The sequence below is a fragment of the Falco biarmicus genome, chromosome 11 (genome assembly GCF_023638135.1).
Source record: "Falco biarmicus isolate bFalBia1 chromosome 11, bFalBia1.pri, whole genome shotgun sequence".
Taxonomy (NCBI): domain Eukaryota; kingdom Metazoa; phylum Chordata; class Aves; order Falconiformes; family Falconidae; genus Falco; species Falco biarmicus.
In genome coordinates, this window is record NC_079298.1 from 13626223 (window position 1) to 13647959 (window position 21737).

Consider the following 21737-nt stretch of genomic DNA (forward strand, 5'->3'; position numbering starts at 1 on the left):
TTCTCTGCTCTCCTGACACACAAACTCCTAGCGTAAGGGACAGGTTGTTTTGGACCTCTGGCTTGCACCAGCCTGCAATTTCTAGTTTCCAGTGTAGTCATCTGATCAACTCCCTTCCCCCCACAGCTGCAGTGCCTGGGCTTATACCAGTCCTAAACGTTTGATTTTTATTGTTGCTGTGTTAAGTCTTGTTTGCCTTTGATTTTGGAGAGGGCCCTGTGAGCATTTTATTTTGCAAAATTATATGCACTAAGCACAAATTTCTGAGTAATAAAATTATCTTGAATTCAACACCAAAGAGAATAGTATGATAGAAAATTTTACTACTGAAGAACAGGACAGTGCATTTTAGAATGTCAGTCAGATTACTCTCTAGAGTTCAAGAGCTTTCCTTGCCTAACTGTGAAATACAAATCCTTTTTGCCTGTTTAGCCTAGAAATAGGCAATATGAGAAGCATTCTGTTTATTATCTTATTTTTAAATCCTTTCCTGTATATCATTGCGCTCTTTCTCCTGCGGTTAGTCCAATGCAAAAGATATGAAACAGCATCTTGAAGAAGTCATGAGAACATGGAATTGCTAAATATTGGAGTATGTTCTAGACCCAGGCACCTTTTGTGGGATTGCCTGCTTTGATACGAGAAGGCAGTTGATATTGGCCCTAAAATCTGGCTCATAAGGGGCTAATTGTCTGTCATTCTTTGAAGAACATTGCAAAGAGGTAACTCTTGTGCTCACCCTTCGCCTTGATTGTTGCTTGAGGACAATGGGTGGATGTGCAGCACCATGATCAGGTCAAGGATTTGTATTTAAAAGGAGAAGAAGCGAATGCTGAGGGTGAGGGTGCTTTGTGCCTGCTGTGTCCATGTGCTGCACGGGTACCTCCCAGCTTGTCCAGCAGTCACCAGATCTTCCATGGAGAGAGAAGGGGGAGAGGGGTCGTGTCCTGGACTGCCAGTGAGATGTGCTGCTGTGCATGGGCTGGGATGAACCCAGTTCCCGAGGAATGTGCAGTGTAGCTGAGGGGAGCAGCGGAGCCCCATGCCAATTTGTGGTGCCCCCTCCTAGTAAGCTTTTTGACAGTTAAAATTAATTTGTGCATCATCTGCCTGAACAGTTTAGCCTCATTAAATAGTAACCTGGGAAACTTGTGTATCTGCTGAAAACTTGTTTTCAAAATTAACTGATGAGCTCAGAAGACAGGGCCTGACTGTAAGGAAGAAGCTGAGTTTTGTAGACTATCCAGGAGGTGAGCCATGACCCCCAGACTTGCTCGTGGTCTGGTTTGTATGTATGGTCTGAGGAGATAAGCTACACCCGCACGGTGCGTGATTCACATTGGCCTTGTGCCCCAGTGCCCAAGACACAAAGCAGCCCAACAAAATACAAGCAAGTTCAAAGTTTCTGAAATAATAAGAGCTGCAATTATGATTTAACATGATAATGGTGGCACATGTTTTATCTGGGTGAATGACACAGGAAAGTGCAAAGCCTCTTGAGAGAGAGAGAGTTGGAGAACTGTATGGCACGGAGGAGCAAAGCCAGTGCAGCCTGCCACAGCGTAGACCAGGCTTGGGAGAAAATTATCCTGTCTGCTTCGCGTGGATTTTCTTGAGAGGAGTCACTGCCAGGTTTTCCTTCTGGAGTTAGCTAGGTTTTTTTGCATTGTTGCTTGTGAGGGGACTGGGCGTGAAACAAGAAGCTACTCAAACATGGTGTAGCTGCTATTGTATTAAGGGTCTATACATAAAGCATAAGCCCAGCGTTGCTGTAATGATCGTCTGAGCAGTAGGGATGCCCTTATCCCTGGGTTATACTATGTAGCATCATTTGGGTGCTGCTTTGTTTCACTGTCTATTGTAGCATTTCTCTTATACTTAACGTAGGTTCCTTTTGATGGGGGCTACCATTTGACAGGGCTGATGTGGTACTGAGCACAGTACGAATCAGATTGCTGATTAGGACCTGTAGATAGAGCATTACAAAAATGTAACTTACAGCAACATGTTGTAATATTTTTATTTGATGCTGCTTCAGTTTAGGGAATTGATATCAGGGAACTCGATCAGGCTCTGTGACCTACACTTGGATACTCAGCCCTCTCTTTATTGACTTACTCTGTATGAGAGCCAGCTCTTCATTCTTCTTGCCTTTATTTTCCTCACACTGAAATGAGAGGGTGCTATTATATTGTAGGTGTTTCTGAAGGGTCTGTTTAAATGCCTTGGAGTTAATTTGCTGGTGTCTGTTGCACGCATCTTTAATGTAAATGCCATTGGTATAGGTGATGAAGCTCAAGAAGCCTCTCTTGAGCTGCGAACTCTGTGCCTGCCTAGCCCTTATGAAAAAAAAAGTTTTTAATGTGTAGCTGAGCCGAGGACACTTTGTACTGATAAATTTTACGTTTCTGACAATACGTAAAGTTAAATAATTCATCACAAATGTTGCTTTGTCTTTTCAGTACATCAACTGTGGTAACCTGGAGCAGCTATTAGACAGTAACCAACATCTGCCCTGGACAGTGAGGGTGAAACTGGCATATGACATTGCTATGGGAATCAGTTATCTTCACTATAAAGGCATTTTCCACCGAGACCTTACATCCAAGGTACTGTTTATAAAATTAAGGGAAGGTTTTAATGAAGGTACTATAAGTGGTTGTTTGGTTCCTTCTCCTTCCAGCAGAGAACAGCTGTTTTGTAAGGTATGATCTAAAATATTTTGAGAAATTAATTGAAACACAGTTTGTAGGATTAAAACTTTTCTCAAAACATGTTGATAGTTTGTATGGGAACTGGAGAAATAACGATTCTGAAGGAAGGTCACTCCTTAAATAAAATCAGATTAGGATTTCTCAGAAAGCAGCTGCAGTTTTTTAGTTCTGAGTTATGTTTCAGTAAAGTATTTAAATCCCTGGATAATTATGCATAACAATCTAACATTTGGAACAGGTCAGTCATATAAAGAACCCAGATTGAGGAGATTATTACAAACGTACTTTAAAATCTCCTTGTTGGTTTTGTTCCCCCATGTATTTAAAAAATCCTTTGCAGGAAGAGTGACCTTTCAATATGAATTCAGCATTAAGTGTTGTCCACAATCCTGATTTATATTTCTTTCATTTCTAAAGTCAGTGAGATCAGAACGGTTTACCTAAAATTTTCAAATTTCAGTTTCCTCCAGAATGATATTTCAGTGGCAAAGTTTTCAGTGGACATGAATACTATATATTTTTTTTTCAAACTGCTTTGATGACAATTTGTATAAATTTAGTTGGCTGAAGTAGCTAGCTAATTCAAGCTCAGCTAGAAATACTGAGCACTCAGCTCTCTGGACAGGTATCCCCAATATTCACACTGGGTCTTGCCATCCATTGCAGCGTGTGCCCAGGGCTTTGCTGTCCTGTCTGTCCTGTTGTCTGGAGCTAATGAGCTAGTTTAAGCTCAATGGAGACTTGCAACATCAAAATACTCCAAAACTGTTCAAGACATCTTCATCATGTCACTTCTGGATACTTTTGATTGAAGAATGTTGTAGTAGCCTAGAAGGAACTATTTTTTAAAGATAAGAAACGGCTGTTAAAAATAAAGACATGGCATATCATATTTGCAACTGTGTGACTACTAGTCTGCCATCCAGTTTTAGGTTTGTTTTTTTTTTTAAAGCTACCTGAGTGCAGTGTTAAATAGATGAAGAATGTGGTTTAGCTAAGGTGAAAAAAAATATTCAACTAGTAGGTAAAAGAAATATTTCAGTGAAGTCATAAAATATTTCCTTGGGTGTCCATTCAAGTGAAAGGTGCTGAATTCTGCAGGGAAGAATATCAAATTTATGAAAAATGCTCAGACTTGGAGTCACGTCACTTTGACATGATACACTCAGAAAGCTCCATTTCAGTCACTTTGGGGTTTGGAGATAACAGATGCATAAAAAGCCCTGAAAAGATAACTTAGTGTTGTTCTGTCCATCCCATCCCGCCTCCCCCACCCCCCTTTTTTTTTTTCCAGTTCAGGATGTATTAGTACATCTAAGAGTGGGGAAGTGGAGTTACTGCAAGGAATCAAAGTAACTAAGGAGAACTCTGTGCCTGCAGCATTTATCTTAACGTACTGTGATGGCTAGTCATATGAAAATCCATTTCCTGAGACATCTGTGAATGCCTTTGTTCAAAACTTTACATAACTGTATGTCATTCTCTGGAGCTGCCCTACCACTGCTTCAATGTTATCTATTGTTGAATGTCAATTGTTTAGAAAACCCACCCGCTGGGAGGAGTGCATGATTTCACTGCAATAGCAAACTCATCGGTGGCCACAGGAAGTAGTAAGGGCTATTTAAAAACAACAAACCAAACCAAACCCAAAGAACTTACTAGCAGTTGTGCTGTATTTGGATGGTTCTTAATATGAAAGTTATAGTATCTGTGTGGGTCACACTGGCAGCTGTCAGGATAAAAGTTTAACTCATCAGCTATATTTTTTATTTTCAAGTTTCTTGCATCATTGTTTTGCTTTGGATTTTATTTAAATTTAATTTTTTAAATTTGTTGAGGTGATGTATGCACTTGCTTGTTCTGTTTGGGAAGGTAAGTAGGTGAAACACCTGGCCTTAAATGTCGGGGTACTTGTGAATTTTATTACTGTATTGATGAAATGTACTTTAAAATTAAATCTGTTGGGCAAAATACTATCCTTTTTAGGTAGATGTTTTCCCTGCTGGCTGCCTAAGTTTTAAAGAAGTCACTTTGTTCCAAAGCAAAAGAATTAGGATAATAACCATATCAAAAACCTGTCACCAAAATGTTCAGCTCTCAGACTGTGGCTTTAGGCTACTGTTTGAGGACATGCCTTGTATTTTGCCAGGTTTGTACTGGTGGTGGGATGAGTAATCTTTCTTACTAGTCAACGTGTGAGCAAGCTGAAGAAAGATGTGATGGGCTTCTTCCTTGGGAGAGAGCTTGAGATTTGGCCTGAACCAGAGCAGATTCAATACTTTTCTATGTTGTCCTTTCTTCGGTAAACTTCAGGAATGGATGTGATGGCGTTATTAATAGAATGAAGGCAAAACCAAGGATTTAGATGTCTGAAAAAGTCAGAACACAGATTGAATTTGCGGGATGGGAGAGCTGAGGTACTTTTCTAAGAAACTTGCTGGCCTTGAATGAAGTATGAGCAGAATGAAGCCAAGCCTTTCTGTGCAGGAATGTCTCCATGCTTTACCTATTACACTGAACACTGCAAATTAATCTGTGTAATAAAATTTATATTAGAGGAATATTTGGGATTAATTTAGACCTGTACTTCTGCCTTTCTTCTGTTTCTGGTAAGCCTCTAATTCCTGCAGCTTCCTGGAACAGGTGGCGCAAGTACATGAAGCTTATTCTGTCGGTTATGGCAGCAGAGCTGTCTTGCTCTGCGAGTAGCATTATATGTGTCTATGTACTGGATGTGTACAAACTTAGAAGGAAAAGTTCTTGTCCCCTGCCAATCCAAGACTGAAAAATAAGTGGTTTTGACAATTAGTATACAGCAGGGTGATCTCTTTTCCTGATCGCACTGTGTAGAGAGTAGCAGAACAGCGATGATACTGCAGAAAGCCAGAGGGGAGAGTGGTAGAGAAGATGTAGGTCATTATAGTCGATGTGACAACCCACGGGGGATGTCAGCCCTGACATCCCACTAGGGCCTTTCCTGCTGCCCTTCTGTCAGAGAGGCAGTGTTTGTTAGAAGAGAGTGTGCTGCCCAGCCAGCCAGTACTTGTGTCGTGAGCAGCTCGGTCCTTGGGCTCTGGGCTACTGCTGTAGCTGACCAGGCTGATCTACCCTGACCGACAGCAGCAGCCTAACTGTCAGAAGATAAAAGTGGTCAGATGAGCTGTTTCCAGCCTGCAGATAGTAGATGTGTGGGCAGGGTGAGTTGTACATTTTGTAAGCCAGTAACTGCCATGTGCTCACTTTTGACATAAAGAGATTTACGCAGAGGTTAAGCCATAGATGGGTTATGACAGCCAGCCTTGCTGGCTCATTACCTGTCCCCTATCCATATCATTGCAAGCCCTGTGAATTGTTTTTTATGTGGGGCTCATTGTAATGTGCACAAGGAGAATTTGCATCCTGGAATTGTGAGAATTTTCTTCATCTTCCTGTGATTCTCAAGGAGCTCTGGTTATGAATTTTAACTCTGGAAGTCTTAGTCATAGAAGATGCAGTCATTAAAACAGAAATCATAATGTGAAACCTTGGAAGTGTTTCAACAGGAGCCAGTGGATTGTGGTAAAGTTTTTCTTAATCTGACTTGTTTTTGCAACATTCTGTCTGTTGTTACCTACAGTTGAAATAATAGTGTTTGGGAAGGCACAGGGAAGGAGTGTCCAGCCTGCAAAAAGACTATAGCAAATCCTTTTGTAACTCACCCCTCAAAACAACTATTTTACTACTACACAGAGGGTTCCTTCAGCAACTTGTTTACACTGTATTTGCATTACATTCAAACCCTGCTCTGGAAGCACTGTTGATTTTCTTGGCAGCTTATACCTGTGGCTGCCCTAATATCAGTGAATTTATTCTTACGTTATCTCAGAGATTAGGGAGATGAATGAACTCGGCCTTATCAGAACAGATTAAAAGCAAGAATATCGGTGAATATTTGATATGTGTTTTAAGACTTACTTTGGAGTATTTGGCATTCTACAGATGTTTAAGTTCAAGGCAGTATATGTTCACTGACCTCAGAGGCAGTTGGAAGCATTACAGCTCTTATAAAATAGTCAGGTTTGACCTCTGGAGGCAGAGAAAGCACAAGATTAGCAGCAATCTCTGAAAGATTTTGTTAAACTGACTTCCTTGTCACAGAATCCTCCTGTGATGCTGAGGAAGGCCAGGATCCAGATCCTGGGATGACATTGTAGTAGTCTTTAACTACAAGACAGAAGACCATCATTTCCAGCCCAGGCTTTCCTTTTCATCTCTTCGCAGCCTTTCTTTCACCCTACTGTTTCTGTGCCAAAGGAGTGGCCAGATTACTAAAAATAGTGGTCCAAGTGTTTTATGTACAGCCCCAATTCACTGTCAGTGTGAATCCATTGCGTGCACTAAAAGACATGGGTTGCAGGTGGGAAACTGTGTGATCATGTAATTAAGGACTTTACCTGAATGTGTGTGTGTAAGGGAAAGAATGACAGTTCTCACAGGTAGTTTTACATCCCGTCTTTTGTACAATATTAATTATTTGATGTAGTGTATGTTGTATGCAATTTCCTACCAGTTTGGCGGGGGGGGGGGGGGGAAGGAAAAAACCAGTGGCATTATGCAATTCATTTACAGGGTTAGAAGCTCGAGATTCATGGCAGAGGTGTCTGCTGCTTTAATTAATATAAAACTAATACGTGAAGTCTTTTTAATTAGTACCTATTGCTACTGTTAATTAGTATTACTAATACATGTTGCCTGTTTTTGCTGCAGAGGAGGAATAGAGGAACAAGAGAGATTCCTCGGCAGTGAGAAGCAAACATCTGCCCATTTTTTCCAAGACCAATCGTATCTACTCTGTGACTGTCCAGTCCTTTCCACTAGCATACAATGCCAGCCTCTGGTCAGACTTTGCATCGTTGTTCCAAAGATTTTCCTCTTTCTTTTGCTCCTGGTTCCTGACCCTTAACGTTATTGTTCAGTCTCCTTGTCTGGCTGACTGCAGTTACCCTCTGCTTGATTCTTTATCCAAGCTATCTTTCTGCATTCTGGTCTTCAGTATATGTTTAGCCATTTCTAGCTCTCCCCCTGTTCTGCTGCTCCAGGCTACCTCTGCTTCCCTACCACCACCACCTGTTTGCTGTGCCTGCAGTTCTTATGTCCTGGTAATAGTCTTCAGTTTTTTTTCCCATCTCAATAATTTAGCTCCAGAATGTGGTCTTGTGCCTGCCAGCCCCTAGCTTGGACTCCTGCTCTGTCTTGTCACCTTATTCACTCTTCCAAATTCCTCACACAGCATGTGTCCTGTCCTAGTTTACTTTTTGTAGGGGTGGCAAAAGGTGCATCTGATACAGAGATCTTGTCATGTTTCAAGTTGAGAATGTGCCAAATCTGGTGTGACCATAGGCTAATGTTTTTGAGGATTTTTTTATTTTCATTATTTCAAAATTTGCTTGCAACACGTATTCTAAGTTTGTTCTCCCAAGCAGCTGAGCTGTCTTAGCTGAATACCCCCCTTTCCAAAACCCCATTGTCTTTTGGGGTCTTACCAAAGCTCTTGATTAAAAACAGAGGTAACTCCCCCCCCAATGCCTTCTAGATTTGCAGAATTATGTCCAATTGAAAACAAGGTCTTACAATCAATAGTAGGTTGTGAGCAGCTCTAGGGAACATTGTGAGCTCTATTGATGATAAAATCTATGAAGAAATTCTAATCTCTGGGTATATAGATGGATATATACACACACATGCGTACGTGTGTGTATTCTTGCCAACATCTGTTTTGACTTCACAGTAAATGTGTAATGGCTCACCGTTCTTTCATCGAGAGGAGTAGTCTCAGTTACTATGGGATGGAATCATGCATGTAAGCAATTACTGTGGATTATCTGATGTAACATAAATTCACTGCCTTTGGGCTTGAAAGTGACATACCCTGACTTCCTACCTTGTATGCTGTTTGCTTGTTTAACACAAAATAAAACCCAGGCAATGAACAGAACTTTTGTCTGGTGAGGCTCATACTTGCTGCTGTGGTTGTAAGGTCATCTTTGTGCTAGAGCAAGCTCTTGCCTGGGTATTTTGCACTGCAGGGGAGGCCTTGCACTGTAAAAATTAGCTGTCACAGATGTTTGTTTCCAATGACAGTCACAATACTAAACTGTTACTGGTACCTTGGGACCCAAATGGAGCCCATTCCCTAAACATAATGGTTGTAGTTTCAAAAAGTATCTAGTATTGTAAACTTTCTGTTGTACATTTAATTGTCAATGGTGTTTCTCCTAGGGGATAGCACTTCAAAAACAACTGATACATCTTATTGGCCTTTAAGTATTTTAGTTCGGTAACGGTCATCAGAGGGTTCTGCAGTAGCATTCCTGTGTTTTCTGGAGTGCAGTAAAATCTCTGAGGAGTTGAGCTTGTATGTCATATTGTAAAATAAAACGATGGGGTTTCTTTATCTAAGCAACTTATTTTTAACTCAAACTCTTGAGTCTATTTTCATTTTTGTTTATGTAAAAGGGAGAATAGAATATTGCATTCATCTTAGTAGGATTATGCTGTGCAAAGCAGATGTTAAGCTCCTGTTACACACAAAGGGGGCTTTATGTTCTTTCACATCTGTCTCTGCATAAACAGCTCTGTTAACTCTTTAGGGCTCATGTACAAGGCTCATGTAATAGCGCCTTGCTTCTATTAAGACACTGCCTTAGAAAGGACTGATGGGGTCCCCATTTCAGGGGAGAAAAACCCTCAAGAACCCAACTGAAGTCAAATACTGTCCTTTTTGAACATGGGAGCTGACAAAGGAAAGAACATCTCTGTCTGTAGAGGTCCCAAAAAGAAAGCTTGGGAAGGTCATCATGTTTCATTGCTTTGCAGCTTATACAATTAGTGCAATAGTAAGTTGAAAGTGTATTCCTAAAGCCCATGTTGAAAGGCTGCTTGGCATTTCATCTTATAGGCAGTTCCTGAGAGGCTCTTTGCACTAGAGGTGGATTTGAACTCTTGTGTCTCTGTGCCAAAATCCATTAATGAAACTTCTTCATACCAAATTGATAGACGTAGTTTCTTTTTTGTAGAAACTGAGAAGTATCATTGTCAGAAGAAACAGTGCAGTATGCGGTATGGTACTTTTCCTACTAAGCTACCACCTCTAGCTTAAATGTAAAAGCTCTTTTTAACCTTTTAGTCCCTAATGAAGCTTTGTCCCTTTTTTGATCCTGATTTATCTTGGCAGTAGAATGTGAATGCTTAGAAAAGTCTTTCACTGAGTGTATGTGAACTACCAGTTCCTGTGAGGTGTCTTAAGTCACCTTTTTATGAATTGCATCTTAAATCTGGTAACTGAATTATCCGTGCTGTGGATTTGGTGCAGTGTTGTGTAACCGCTTTACTGGGGTGGGAAGGGTGGAATTGGAATATGGTGGTGCTGGATGTTGGCCTTGAGCACTTGGGGAACCTCAGCACAGAATGAAGCATCACCATCTGCAAAACCACCCTGAATGAGCAGTACAGGCTTGAAAGGTGACATCTGACCACCCTAGTATCCATGGAAGGGGTTTACTACTCGTTTTGGTAGGAGTAGGCTTCAGTCTTTTCTGGGTTCCAGGAAATTGGTGCTTAGCTACATAAATTTGCACCATTTGAATTAAATCAGTTTAGTTTCACTACAGTGAACATTTGTAGTGACGCTGGCATTTTTTTGTCTGGCACATGTCGCCTGCCCATGGCTGATTTAAGTGTGAATAAAAAAGTCACTCTCTACTGGGTTTAAATTCACACTCAGCACTTCTTCATATGCAGACAAAAGACAAGCTTCCACTAATGAGAGAGAATAGTTTAGCCGCCTTCTTTGTCATTTAACATTGTGCAGCCCACCACAACAGAACAATTCATCAGCATTTTATAGCAGAAATGTTGCCCTCTGCTTTCCCCCCTTGCCATGGTGTACTGGCCTCTCCTGCAGGACCTCTGGACCCCACAGCAGTGGGGTGTCTGCTCTGTTTGGTTTCTCGAAAGGTCTGCACTGAAAGGGAACCTTGCTTTGCTGCAGGCAGCTCATGCTCATCTGGGAAGGAGCTCAGAGCTGTCAAGTAGCATTACTTGGCAGCTAGACGGGATGCGCCATTGGCTTAATTTATGATTTATCTAGGAATAATCTACTCGTATAATAGTTGAGTGCTGTACCTGAGAGCTGGGACTGCCTGAGGCTTGGTGGGGGGTAAGATTGTTCATGTTCAGCTGGTGATGTATTGCTGTCTAATGGAATGTGGTCATATACTGGTAAGAAGCTGAAGGAAAATTTGCTTTGAGGATGATGTTGTGTTTCAGTCTCCTTTTGGTATCAAAGCATTCCTGTAAATTATTGCAGATATTAAGGTCAGTAGCAATGTTTCTACAGTTTTTTGTTACGCTGAAAATTGTTCTTAGTCTGGATTTAAGTGTTCTTTTGAAATTTTAGAGACCAGGGTTTATTGGAGAATAACCCTAATCAAAAAAACCCAGAAGGCAAAATGGACTACTGCAGTTTTGCTACTCAAAATGAACAAAATGTAAATAGTCAAAGGTAATGCAAGAAGGAAATCTAGATTTTAAAACTTGTTCTTTTATGAATCGTATAGTTTGGTTATTTTTTTAATGTCAAATTACGAATAATCTTTAATTGCTAAGAAATTTATGGCAGAAAATAACCTGATATTTTGCTGCATGAAGTAGTGTCAGCATTCTTGTACACTGCAAAATCTCTGGTGTCCTCATGGACTTGTTTCTGTGTGGTACACAATGAAATTCCACTTGTCTGAATCACTAAGATTTTTCAGAAAAGTTTTATCCTTCTCAGTTGTAAGTCCACTTACCAAATATTTAAACAGAGGCAAGCTGAATGAATGTGCTCTTTGATAAAAGATAACAAAGGCCATAACTGAGAAGCTTTGCAGCTCTTTGGGCAAGCATAGTTGATTTAACTTTGTACATGTTTATGAATCTCCAAACTAACTGTACTTATGCTCGAGTCATGCTAAACAAATAAAACTTTGAATCTCAGGAGCCTGGCCTGTGTTCAAGAGGCTGGCATTGCATGTTCTTTACATGATTGCAGGAGTGGCTTGCTTAACCTTTTAATTGGCAGAAAGAAAACTCACTTCATGGCCTGAGCCAGAGTCATCCCTGAATAATGTAAACAGCGATGACCTGAACTTGATCTTTTAGACAAGGGACTCGCTTTTCTTGATAGTTGCATTATACAGGCAAGCTAATGCTCTGGGGACAGCAAGGGGCTTTTGTACATCCAAGCACAATAAAGCTAGAAAGTGTTTCCTGCTGTTTAGCTAATTAATGCAGGGTACCACTCTGTAGGAGTCGGCAGTGGTTTTGCTGCCTGTCGCTGCTATTGTACTGCCTGCAGAAGGATACAGAGCAAGGCGTGTGCTAACGGAATGAATTATCTGCCTTGCTCCACCTATTGCAGGACAGAAAAAAAACCCACGTAGGGAAGTCAGCTATCAATTAGTTTGGTGAGAAGGGAAAAGATGTGGTACTGGAATGATCAAAGCATATTTCTCAGAATTGTAAATAAATAACAAAAATAAATCTGTAATACCTTGTGTGTGATGTGATACAGTAGCCAGACCAGAATGATCTGTGTGTGTCCTTAAATTGCTCTCCCTCCTGACACTGGAGGGCACCTCTGAAAGGAAAGGGTTGACAGCTTTTCCTTATTAGCCTTTTCCCTTAAATCATGTTTTACAATGTACTGTAGAATAAAGAATTTTACTTGAGACTTTAAAAGTACATATAACTTTGTCGCATCTTGTATTTTCTGATGGAAATTACTGCAAAGTAGTGAGTTTCTTTTCAGTAGTTAATGCAACAAAATATACAAAGGCATTTAGAGTCTGCTTTGTTCTTGTATGCTGGTCAGGTACAGGCAAATAGTAAAGGCAAAAGTTAAGGTGTCATGGTGAACAGCATGTATCAAATACTTGAGCAGTAAGGGAGCTAAATCATCTCAATTTTTGCTAGAACCTAGCTGGGTATGTGCTGCCTGTGGCTGCTTGCTTTCTCAGCAAGTTTTTAAGTGGTTTATTAACTAAGGGTAAGGCTGTTTGCAGCATCTTAAGTTTGACAGACATGTGATTTTGCAGGGGGAAGGGTAGGGGAAAAGGTGGTTTCTTTCAGAGAAAAGCTTCCCATAGATGAATGTCTTCCAAACAGTATCTTTTAGTCTAGTTCCAGATTAAAAATAAATAAACAAATGGTATAGGGATTAAATTCCCAGACAATAACTCTTCTGGTGGTTTTTTTGTTTTGGTTTTTTTTGTTGTTGTTTTTTTAATTATTATTTTTGATTTGTTCCCAGAACTGCTTAATAAAACATGATGAGAACGGATACTCAGCAATAGTGGGAGACTTCGGTTTAGCAGAGAAAATTCCTGATCACAGGTACGTGAACTAATCAAAATACAGCAAGAGTTGCAGTGTGATTGCAGGCCAGAAGGATCACTGAGGCTATTGTTGCATGCTGAATCAAAATTAGCAAAAAATATCCTCAGTCTTCCATCTAGAATTGCAGGTTGGATGACCAAAACGCTCTAGCCTTAATTTTGATATTGTCCATTTTGATAGATTTAGTTGGTGACATTTATTCTTCAGAAATGCTCCAGTTGAGTAGAGGATTTACTCCAGCTTTTTAGTAGATCTTCTAAGTTAAAAAAAAATCCAAAAAACCCACCGAAACAAAAAACCACACAACAAAGCAAACAGAAAAATCAGCATTCTGAATTGGGATGATTTTGTAATAAATGTCCTCTGATAATTCCAAACAACTTTAATTAGCTTCTTTCCATTTTCATAAAAAATATTCAGTGGCATTCCAGTATTATTTTCTTTAACCTCTGTGTTAGTTGTTAAGATTCAGGTTTATAATAAAGAGATACTAAAATTACTGTCTAACAGTAGGTCGCCATTTTGCTTTCCCTAGGATGAAATTATAATCTTAACTCATTAGAGGAATGCATAGGTGACTGTCACAAGCTGTTGTCACAATTGGAAATAGTCCTTTTGTCATTCCTCCTTTAGGGAGATCAAGGACAAGGATGTCATTGTTCTCTTTGTATATTGACTTGTGTATTTCAGAGTATTCTGACTGTGAAATGTGCTTCTGCATAAAATAAATAAAAGCCTTCCAGCTCTTTTGACTGTAAAGGAAACAGTAAAAGTAGATCTCAGCTCTGCACTGTCTTTAAACTTTACACATCCTAAACATGTATCTTGGGAGGTCTGAAGGCTTGCATTGACATTGATGAAATACTGACCTAAAAACTTATTAAAGTGAACATCTTAATTTCCAAACTACTGATAATACAGCCAATGTGTATCTTGTGTGCTGCTGTGGACTCTCTGCCCCATAAGGTGCTGAAAGCTTCAGCTGTATTCCTAAGAACCCGTCACAAAATCAGGAGGGCACCACTTTAATACCCAGATGCCCTGAAAACAGAGAGTAAGTGATAGCTGAAGTTAAGGTAGCTTGATACTAAAACAAACAAGGTAATAAAATTGTTACATTAGGCACCATTCTGGTTTGATCTAGTCTTACTGCATTTGAAAATGGAGGTTGTTTCCAGTTTGCTGGCTAGCAAGCCATGCTATTTTGAGGCCTCTTTTTTTTTTTTTTTAATAGGTATTCACTCAGTGTCAGCTGGCTGGCAAGCTGGAAGCCTTTAAGGCCCCCGTATTCAGCCATATGGAAACATTACAGATTTTTCAAATCGGCTCTATTCTGATTACTTTTAATTTTTCCCTATTAAAGGATTTATCTGGTCAATCTTGGCTTTTTTTTTTTAAATACCATTTGCAAGCAGGCTGTGCTGAATACTTTCAGAGCTGCTTATCTCTGAATATACATGCGGAGGTGGATACCTGCATGTCTTGCTGCGTGGATGGAGAACCTGACATCTAGCCTGAAACTGCTGTCCATAAACGTTTAGATAAAGGAGCCAGCTCTGCCAAGAGTTTGGAAACCAAAACTATTGAACAGCCATGACCTTAAAATTTAAAAAATATTATTTTAAGTGGCCAGGCACTTGGAAACTGGAAATTAAATACGAGTAATTGATTGAAACATTATTTTTCTTTCACCTCCTCTTCCTGCTATTGAATGTTCCAGTGATTCCAGTGGGAAACCAGTGTAAAATACAGCATGCTTTGGAATCCAATTGTATCTACTTCATCTGGTGAAAGTTTCTGCAGATCCTTGGAGTTACAGAAAGTTAGTAGTGATGTCTGAGCATTTAATTAACGGTTCTTCTTGATGTTCCCCCACCCCACTCTCCTTTTCCCCTTTCTATCCCATATCTATGTAGTGAGAAGTTACCAGTGGTGGGTTCACCCTTCTGGATGGCACCAGAAGTTCTCAGAGATGAACCTTACAATGAAAAGGTAGGTACATGTTTCTCTTCAATAGTTATATAGAAGGTTTAGAATTTCCATAATATTAAACTTATTCTTTTCATTTGTGACATATCTGTACTCAGTAGGTCATTCGGACTGAGGGAGAGTTGAGTTGATTAGCTAGTATTTTTAATTCATAGTATGGATTCTTATACAAAAATAGAATTACCTTTACCATAATTCACTATTACGCTACTTTCGTTCTCAAACAGCCCACGTGCAGAAATATGGTAATGGCTTGTTGGCCTAACACAACTTAATTTAACCAAGTCTCATGAGAAATGTAGTGGGATTGCTTCCCTGACCATACGTTAGTGAAATCTGGGTAGAAGTAAAAGGTCTGTATGTAAACTTGTACAATTCTTTTAATTAAAAAAATTTAAAACCCCCAACATTTCTCAAGGTAAGATACCCAAATAAAAATGTTCTCCAAAGGTATTTCTAAGTTTTCCTATATGCAGCATTGGAAAATGTTTCTTTCAGAGGAGGATGAGATCACGCTGGATTTTAGTAGTATTTTCAATCAAGCTGCTCTTTACATAGGATTTTCTCTCCCATGTGCAACATAGTCACTTCAGCCTTGCAAGCACAGCTTTTCTGTGATAAAGCCCACATCCTGTACCTTTTTATATCTAGTAGTCAATAATTACTACTTTAATTTAATTGGTGGTACTTTTAACTTGCAGGAAAGCAGTAGCTACCTCAGTAATGAATGCAGTAATTACCATTTCAAAGCTTTTTTAAGAGTTCCAATTGATCTAAATTAATAATAAAGTACCAAAATCTATGGTGCCACATTCTTCACTAACCCTAAGGCATGTAGGACTAAAGAGGAAGCAGGCCTCATACCTCATCAGCATGAAAAGTGACCTATAAGCCTGTGCAATATGTAAGGGATGAGGAATGCCAGCTTCTGCTCCGTAGACTTGTGTGCCATATTTTCCTAAATTTCATTACATGATAAATTCAGGTGGTTCAAAATCTGACGAACTGTGCAGCTCCAGGGGTAGTCAGGTGATTGCTAAGTGTCATGGAAATTTCAGTGGAAATTGATGCTGACAGTGTTAACTAGGTATCTCAAGCTTTGGGAAAGACACTTTTCTCCAGAGGTACTGAACTGTGAGAAGAGAAAAATGAATATTTTTCTTAAAACCAGCATTGATGTTCTGGATAAGCTGTGATCATGTGTATTCTAAACCTCTCTTTCTAGCCACAGTGATACATAGGCATATCATGTTTTGGCTATGCTTTTAATTACTCCCATTTGTAAGACATCAAATGCAACTTCACTATTCTTTGTGCAAGGAAGGATTTAATTATATTTTTTTTACATTGCGAAATTAAGAGTGGTTTGATGTTTTTGTTCTTGAAAGAGGTTTAGTTATTATTGCTGCTGTGCAACAAGAATGCTTTACTGTGAGCGTGTGTTCCTTCACATGGAAGATGTTAGCTATAATGCAGTTGCTTACTGCTGTAAGGCTGCGGTGTTTGTTTCGTTGTTTCATGATAACCATTTGGGGTAGGGAGAAACCCAGTGCCCGATAAGAACGCTGAGTATTCATAGCAGAACCATGTGGCTATTTATTTTTTTTTTCTCTTTCAGGCGGATGTGTTCTCCTACGGTATAATTCTGTGTGAGATTATAGCAAGAATACAGGCAGATCCAGACTATCTCCCTCGCACAGAGGTAAGTGGTTGTGTTTGTGACATTGGTGGTGGGTGGTAGGTGTGCCACGATATGGCGGGCCTTTACAACTTTTGGCACTGCTGCCAAAGATACGGTGAATAGGTGTTACATGAAAAATAGCCTCTAAAAGGCTTTTGTTCTTCTGTGCTGTTATTGTAAGAAGCTCCACTGAAGATGCTTTCATAGAAACGTTGTCCAGCTGCAGCCCTCATGGGAAATCCTTTCTGCCCCTAACTGGCAGAACATTGAGAGCATTGCAGCGACCTTGCTTTTGTAGAGTGATTAGCTTGTGTAGACTTCTTGCCCAGCTCAGAGCAGCACTTTTGGCACGCTGCACCCACTAAGCAGCCCCTCCTTGTGAAAGGGGCAGGAGCTATGTTAGCAGCAGCTAAAATATGCTCACCCTTATTTTTGCATGGGGTGTGTTAAGCACTGATCTGAGCTAGAATTGACTAATTAAATGAAATACTTATGTTCTTCAGTTGCCTTTTGGTTGAGTCCCATCTGCAGGGTAGCTTTTGCCCCTCTGTGTGGGGGGTCTTCCAAATTGTTTATCCACCTCCTGTTCTGAAAACACAGAATTGCTTAGGTCTTGAGCCGCGGCAGGTAAGAGATCCTGTTGTTTCTCTGCCCTTCAAATTTTTTAGAAGTGCATTTAATGAACTGGATAGTTTGTATTACCAGTCTACCATCCACTGAAAAATTAACCATTTTAATTGATAGATTTTCATCATAGTGAGGCCTCTGGTTTTATAGCAGGCTGTTAATCCACACTGTGAAAGTTACCATGATGAAACGCCATAGTATAAGATACTGCTTCCAGATCCGCACAGGCAGCTTTTCAAGTGCAATGGATTGCAGCTGAGTCCAGAAGAAGGATGGGATTCGAAGTCAGCTGATTCTCTTACAGATACCTTGTATCAAATAATCCCCATTGGGAGTGCTGCAGTTTGGAGCGTGGGTGAAGTTTTCTCCAAAACCTCTGTATGTGGCTGCTGAGAGATGGTTTCATGGTTATTTCTGATAACTCCATGTAGGGACACCCTGAAAAGATGATGCTTTGGGCCAGACCTCTTTTATATCTCTATGCTGTGTTTTCATTTGTACAGAATTTTGGATTAGATTATGATGCCTTCCAGCACATGGTGGGAGACTGTCCCCCCGACTTCCTCCAGCTGGCCTTCAACTGCTGTAATGTGAGTATCTTAAGTGAATGGGTGAGGCCTAAACTGGAGTTCTCTAAATCCCCCTGGCTTTTCAAGATAGAGCTTAAAGTGTTTACAGAACAGACTTGAAGAGCCTACCTATAAAAGCAGTGTATATTCTGATAACCCAGAAAGTCCCTTGCAGTTTTGATAACCCTTCCTTTCCCCTTGCAAAAAGGTCTACTTTCAGTTTTTGCAATTCTGTGTTCTGTCATGCCAAACAAACAGGTCTGGCACACTGAACAGCTTCTTGCAGGCTGCTCAGGCTGATCATAACCAGTTGTGTGCTATTGATACCGGCTGGCCCTCAGGCTGACAAAATCCAGCTGTTATTGTGTACAGACCTACTGAGCTGTGAAGAAATAGTTCTGAGTTGTTCTCACAAGTGGAGGGGACAAACAAATCAAGTAAAACTTAAGGCTCCCCAGCAACTATAAACCTACTTGTGCAAATACTTGTAATCATGTATGATCATACAAAAAGCCTACCAGCACAAGCTGTGGACAACTGCTGCCTTGAGGAAGAATGTTCTATTCCATTTGAGCAGGATCTGGACTGCTCAGGGATGGAAGAAGCAAATGTTGCTCAGAGTCATTTTTCCATTGCTGCTCTTGTCCTGGATCTTACCTAGCACAAGTTAAAATAGCCCGAGAGCTCTTCTTACTCCCTGTAGCTTGCAACAGCTCCCTGAGCAAATCAGTAAATTTGTCAGAGTACAGAGTGTGTGCTTTGGTGTTGCCCCTGCTCTACTCTTTCAGTGAAATAGGGAAAGCAGAAAAAGATGTTTTCCTATGCCAGGAAATTCCAGCTGCTACATTAGAACAACCTTCTTGCCGCTCTTGAGCGCTTCAAGTATGATTTGGTTTTTTTTTAATTATTGTACGCATGAATTTTTAGGTTTTACCTTGTGTTGCTAGTTGTTCTGGCATTGCTGATCATACCAGTTCTCTTCAGAAAGATCCATCTCGGGACCTGCAAGGCAGTAGCAGGGAGGTCTTTGGGGTTTATTGTGTACAAACCAGCACTGTTCTCTTTGTACCAGAGGCGAGATCTGTCCGGGCTTGTCTGTTCTCAAAAAGCTTTTAGAGGGCTGGAAACAGGAATGAGGTCAAGCGGAATCTTTTTTAATAGTGTAATGAGGTTAACTTTCAGCTGCTGAATTAGTAATTGTTACCTACAGTAAACCTGTAACATATATACAGGATCAACGTTCAAAATGATGACGTGCCTTCTAAGTTACTACTTAAAGCAAGCTGCTTCCCCTCTAGTACAATTTTAGTGTTGGACTTTGTTTAGAGATCCATTTCTACTATGGTGAATATATAAATACAAACTGAATACATACTGAGGGGGCAGGAAGGGGGATATTTTACTTGGGCAAAGATGGGGTTTATTTCTATTACATTACTTTGTCAGATTATGTAACCAGACGTGCTTCCACACAAGACAGACCAGTACACCAAGTAGTAAGGCTAATTAGCAGATGGAAAGATACAACTTTTTAAACTTTACAATTAGCAATGCCATTTAGTTGGGTTTTAATTAAAGCCACAGGGAGATGATGGAAGAATTACAAACTCTGAAAGAATGAGACAGCCAAGTTGTTCTGTTTAGTCCTTTTGAAATAACATTGATATATAATCTCTGACTGATAAATGGAGTCCAGAAAGAAACCCTTGAACTATAAAAGCTGTTTAAAACAAACAACTAAACAAAACCTCTTTGCAAGCCCTGAATCTAGCAGCTTCCCACCTTTTCAATTTGAAATAAATCCTTTTCATACAAGTTGATTATTAAATGTGAAGAGGTGTAATATACATAAGCTAGGACAGAATACTACTTTTCCCCTGCTTTACTTAGGTTTTTTGCAATGACAACACACTCCTTAGGATGGTTTTGAATTTCCTCAGTTCCTTCAGATCGTCCCTCTCTCTGACCACCGCTTAAGTAAAATAGCATGGACAAACCTACATGAATGTATTTGATTTCTGTGCATTCACAGATGGATCCAAAGTTGCGTCCTTCATTTGCTGATATTGTCAAAACACTGGAGGAGATTTTAAACCGTCTGAGAAACGAGGACTCGGAGAGGGAGAGAAAGTTTTTGAACCTTGACAACAGTGAAAGAAAACCCAAAGGTAAGTGTATTGCACACAAGCATTGCTGCAGGCTAATAGCAAGAGGGAACAATGCTTCATATTTTGAAGACTGGAATTTTAGCTATATATGGTATTATTTACAGCTTATGAATTATTTTACTCAAAGCCTGAAAATTATTCTGGAGCAATACTATATACTTTGCCTGGTGGAGTGTCCTTTGGGAAAAAAACAGCTAACTGTTTCTTAAAGTGCCTCAAAAGATTCTGCCCACAAGCTCTTGAGGGGAAATTCAGAGTTCATTTGGGAACGGTTTTGTAAGTTGCTAATAGTATATGAAAATCCATCAACTTCTACTTTGTCCCTGCCATGCTTAGTGCATATACATAATTTCTTTTGGGTGTATATTACGTGTAACACTTAGAAGATTCTTAAATTCCTTTTGGAGGACGAGCAGAGAAGATGCAAGAGTATTATAAAGTAATACTCTGAAAGACTGGGGAAAAGATGGGTCCCGGAGCTGCTTGGGAATGCTGGCCTTGAAGGGCTTTCTCTAAAGCTGTCGAGTGCCACCTGGTGTGAGGAGCAAACTGCAAACACTTCTTGTAGGCGGGGACATTCTCACTTGGGTATCTTTTATGTTAGTAGACTTCTGGCACTGGAAACTTAGGACTGCAGTAAAAATGGTTTCTCATATTGCATATCTGTAAATACACAATATATATATACACACGCCTATCTATCTGTAACATGGTTATAGATTGAAGTGAGTTCTGTTTTTTAACCGCATGGAGTGCATGTATGTGGTAGTTCTCCCACACCTGGAAAACCTCTGAAAGAGGTATCAGTTAAAAAGGAAAATTTTTTGTTTGGGTGTTTGGTTTGTTTTCATTTTTCTGGCATTCTTCCTTTGGACTACACGTCAGATTTGTATCTTCTTAAAGAAGTATTATGTACTGTTCTTTCACTTGCATAGTCTTTACTAGGTGGAGTGACTATAGTCTAAACTGTGGTAGTATTTAAGGGGAAATCCATATCTGCTTATTCTGGAAGTGGTAATCAAAAGGAGATATCGCTTCTTTATATTTGTTATTGTTTTACCATAGCTCTTCAGAGGCACCTTGAGAGCCAGTGGCAGATGCATGACCCAAACACTCAAGGAGTTAGAATCTTTTCCTAGACTGTTAAATTTTCCCATCTTGTTCTAGTGTTACAGCTTTTATTTATATATGGATACCTATTGAAAAAATATGTCTGCGTGTGTGCCTGTGTGCAAATGTATATGCATATGTACACCTTTTTAACTGCTACTTTTTAGGGTCAAACTCTCATATATCCCTAGTTTCTGTATCAGATAACGTACTGAATGAAGGCTGGAATGGAATCATCTCAACTTTTCTTGGTATCAGGAGGGGCATTTATTTTGGTCTTAGACTTTTCCCATCAGGGTGAAAAAGTCCCACATCCTTTGGTAACTGTGTTTTGTACTTGTTCTCTTTCATGGTCGTTATCATCAACAGATCTTGGGCAACGTCTGCTGGAAGCCAGAATGATAAATCTAGAAACATGCAAATTGTTCTTCTCCAAGACCACCCCATGCCATCTCTGCTG

General features: G+C 40.0%; 2 protein-coding genes across 3 annotated transcripts in view; both read left to right on the forward strand.

Annotated features, from left to right (window-relative positions):
- The window catches only part of TESK2 (testis associated actin remodelling kinase 2), an 84345-nt gene that overhangs the window by 57121 nt on the left and 5487 nt on the right, over positions 1–21737 (forward strand). Inside the window, exons 5-10 of one of the 2 annotated variants that reach the window (XM_056355244.1) lie at positions 2463–2609; positions 13048–13130; positions 15050–15125; positions 16741–16824; positions 17934–18020; positions 20032–20167. In XM_056355244.1, coding sequence (XP_056211219.1) covers positions 2463–2609; positions 13048–13130; positions 15050–15125; positions 16741–16824; positions 17934–18020; positions 20032–20167 — 613 coding nt within the window. The remainder of the gene's footprint in view (positions 1–2462; positions 2610–13047; positions 13131–15049; positions 15126–16740; positions 16825–17933; positions 18021–20031; positions 20168–21737) is intronic. The other variant, XM_056355245.1, reaches the window with a different exon arrangement.
- Positions 7490–21737, forward strand: part of LOC130156659 (selenoprotein Pb-like) — a 38816-nt gene continuing 24568 nt past the window's right edge. Inside the window, exon 1 of the mRNA XM_056355255.1 lies at positions 7490–7502. The gene's annotated coding sequence lies outside the window, so the exon portion shown is untranslated. The remainder of the gene's footprint in view (positions 7503–21737) is intronic.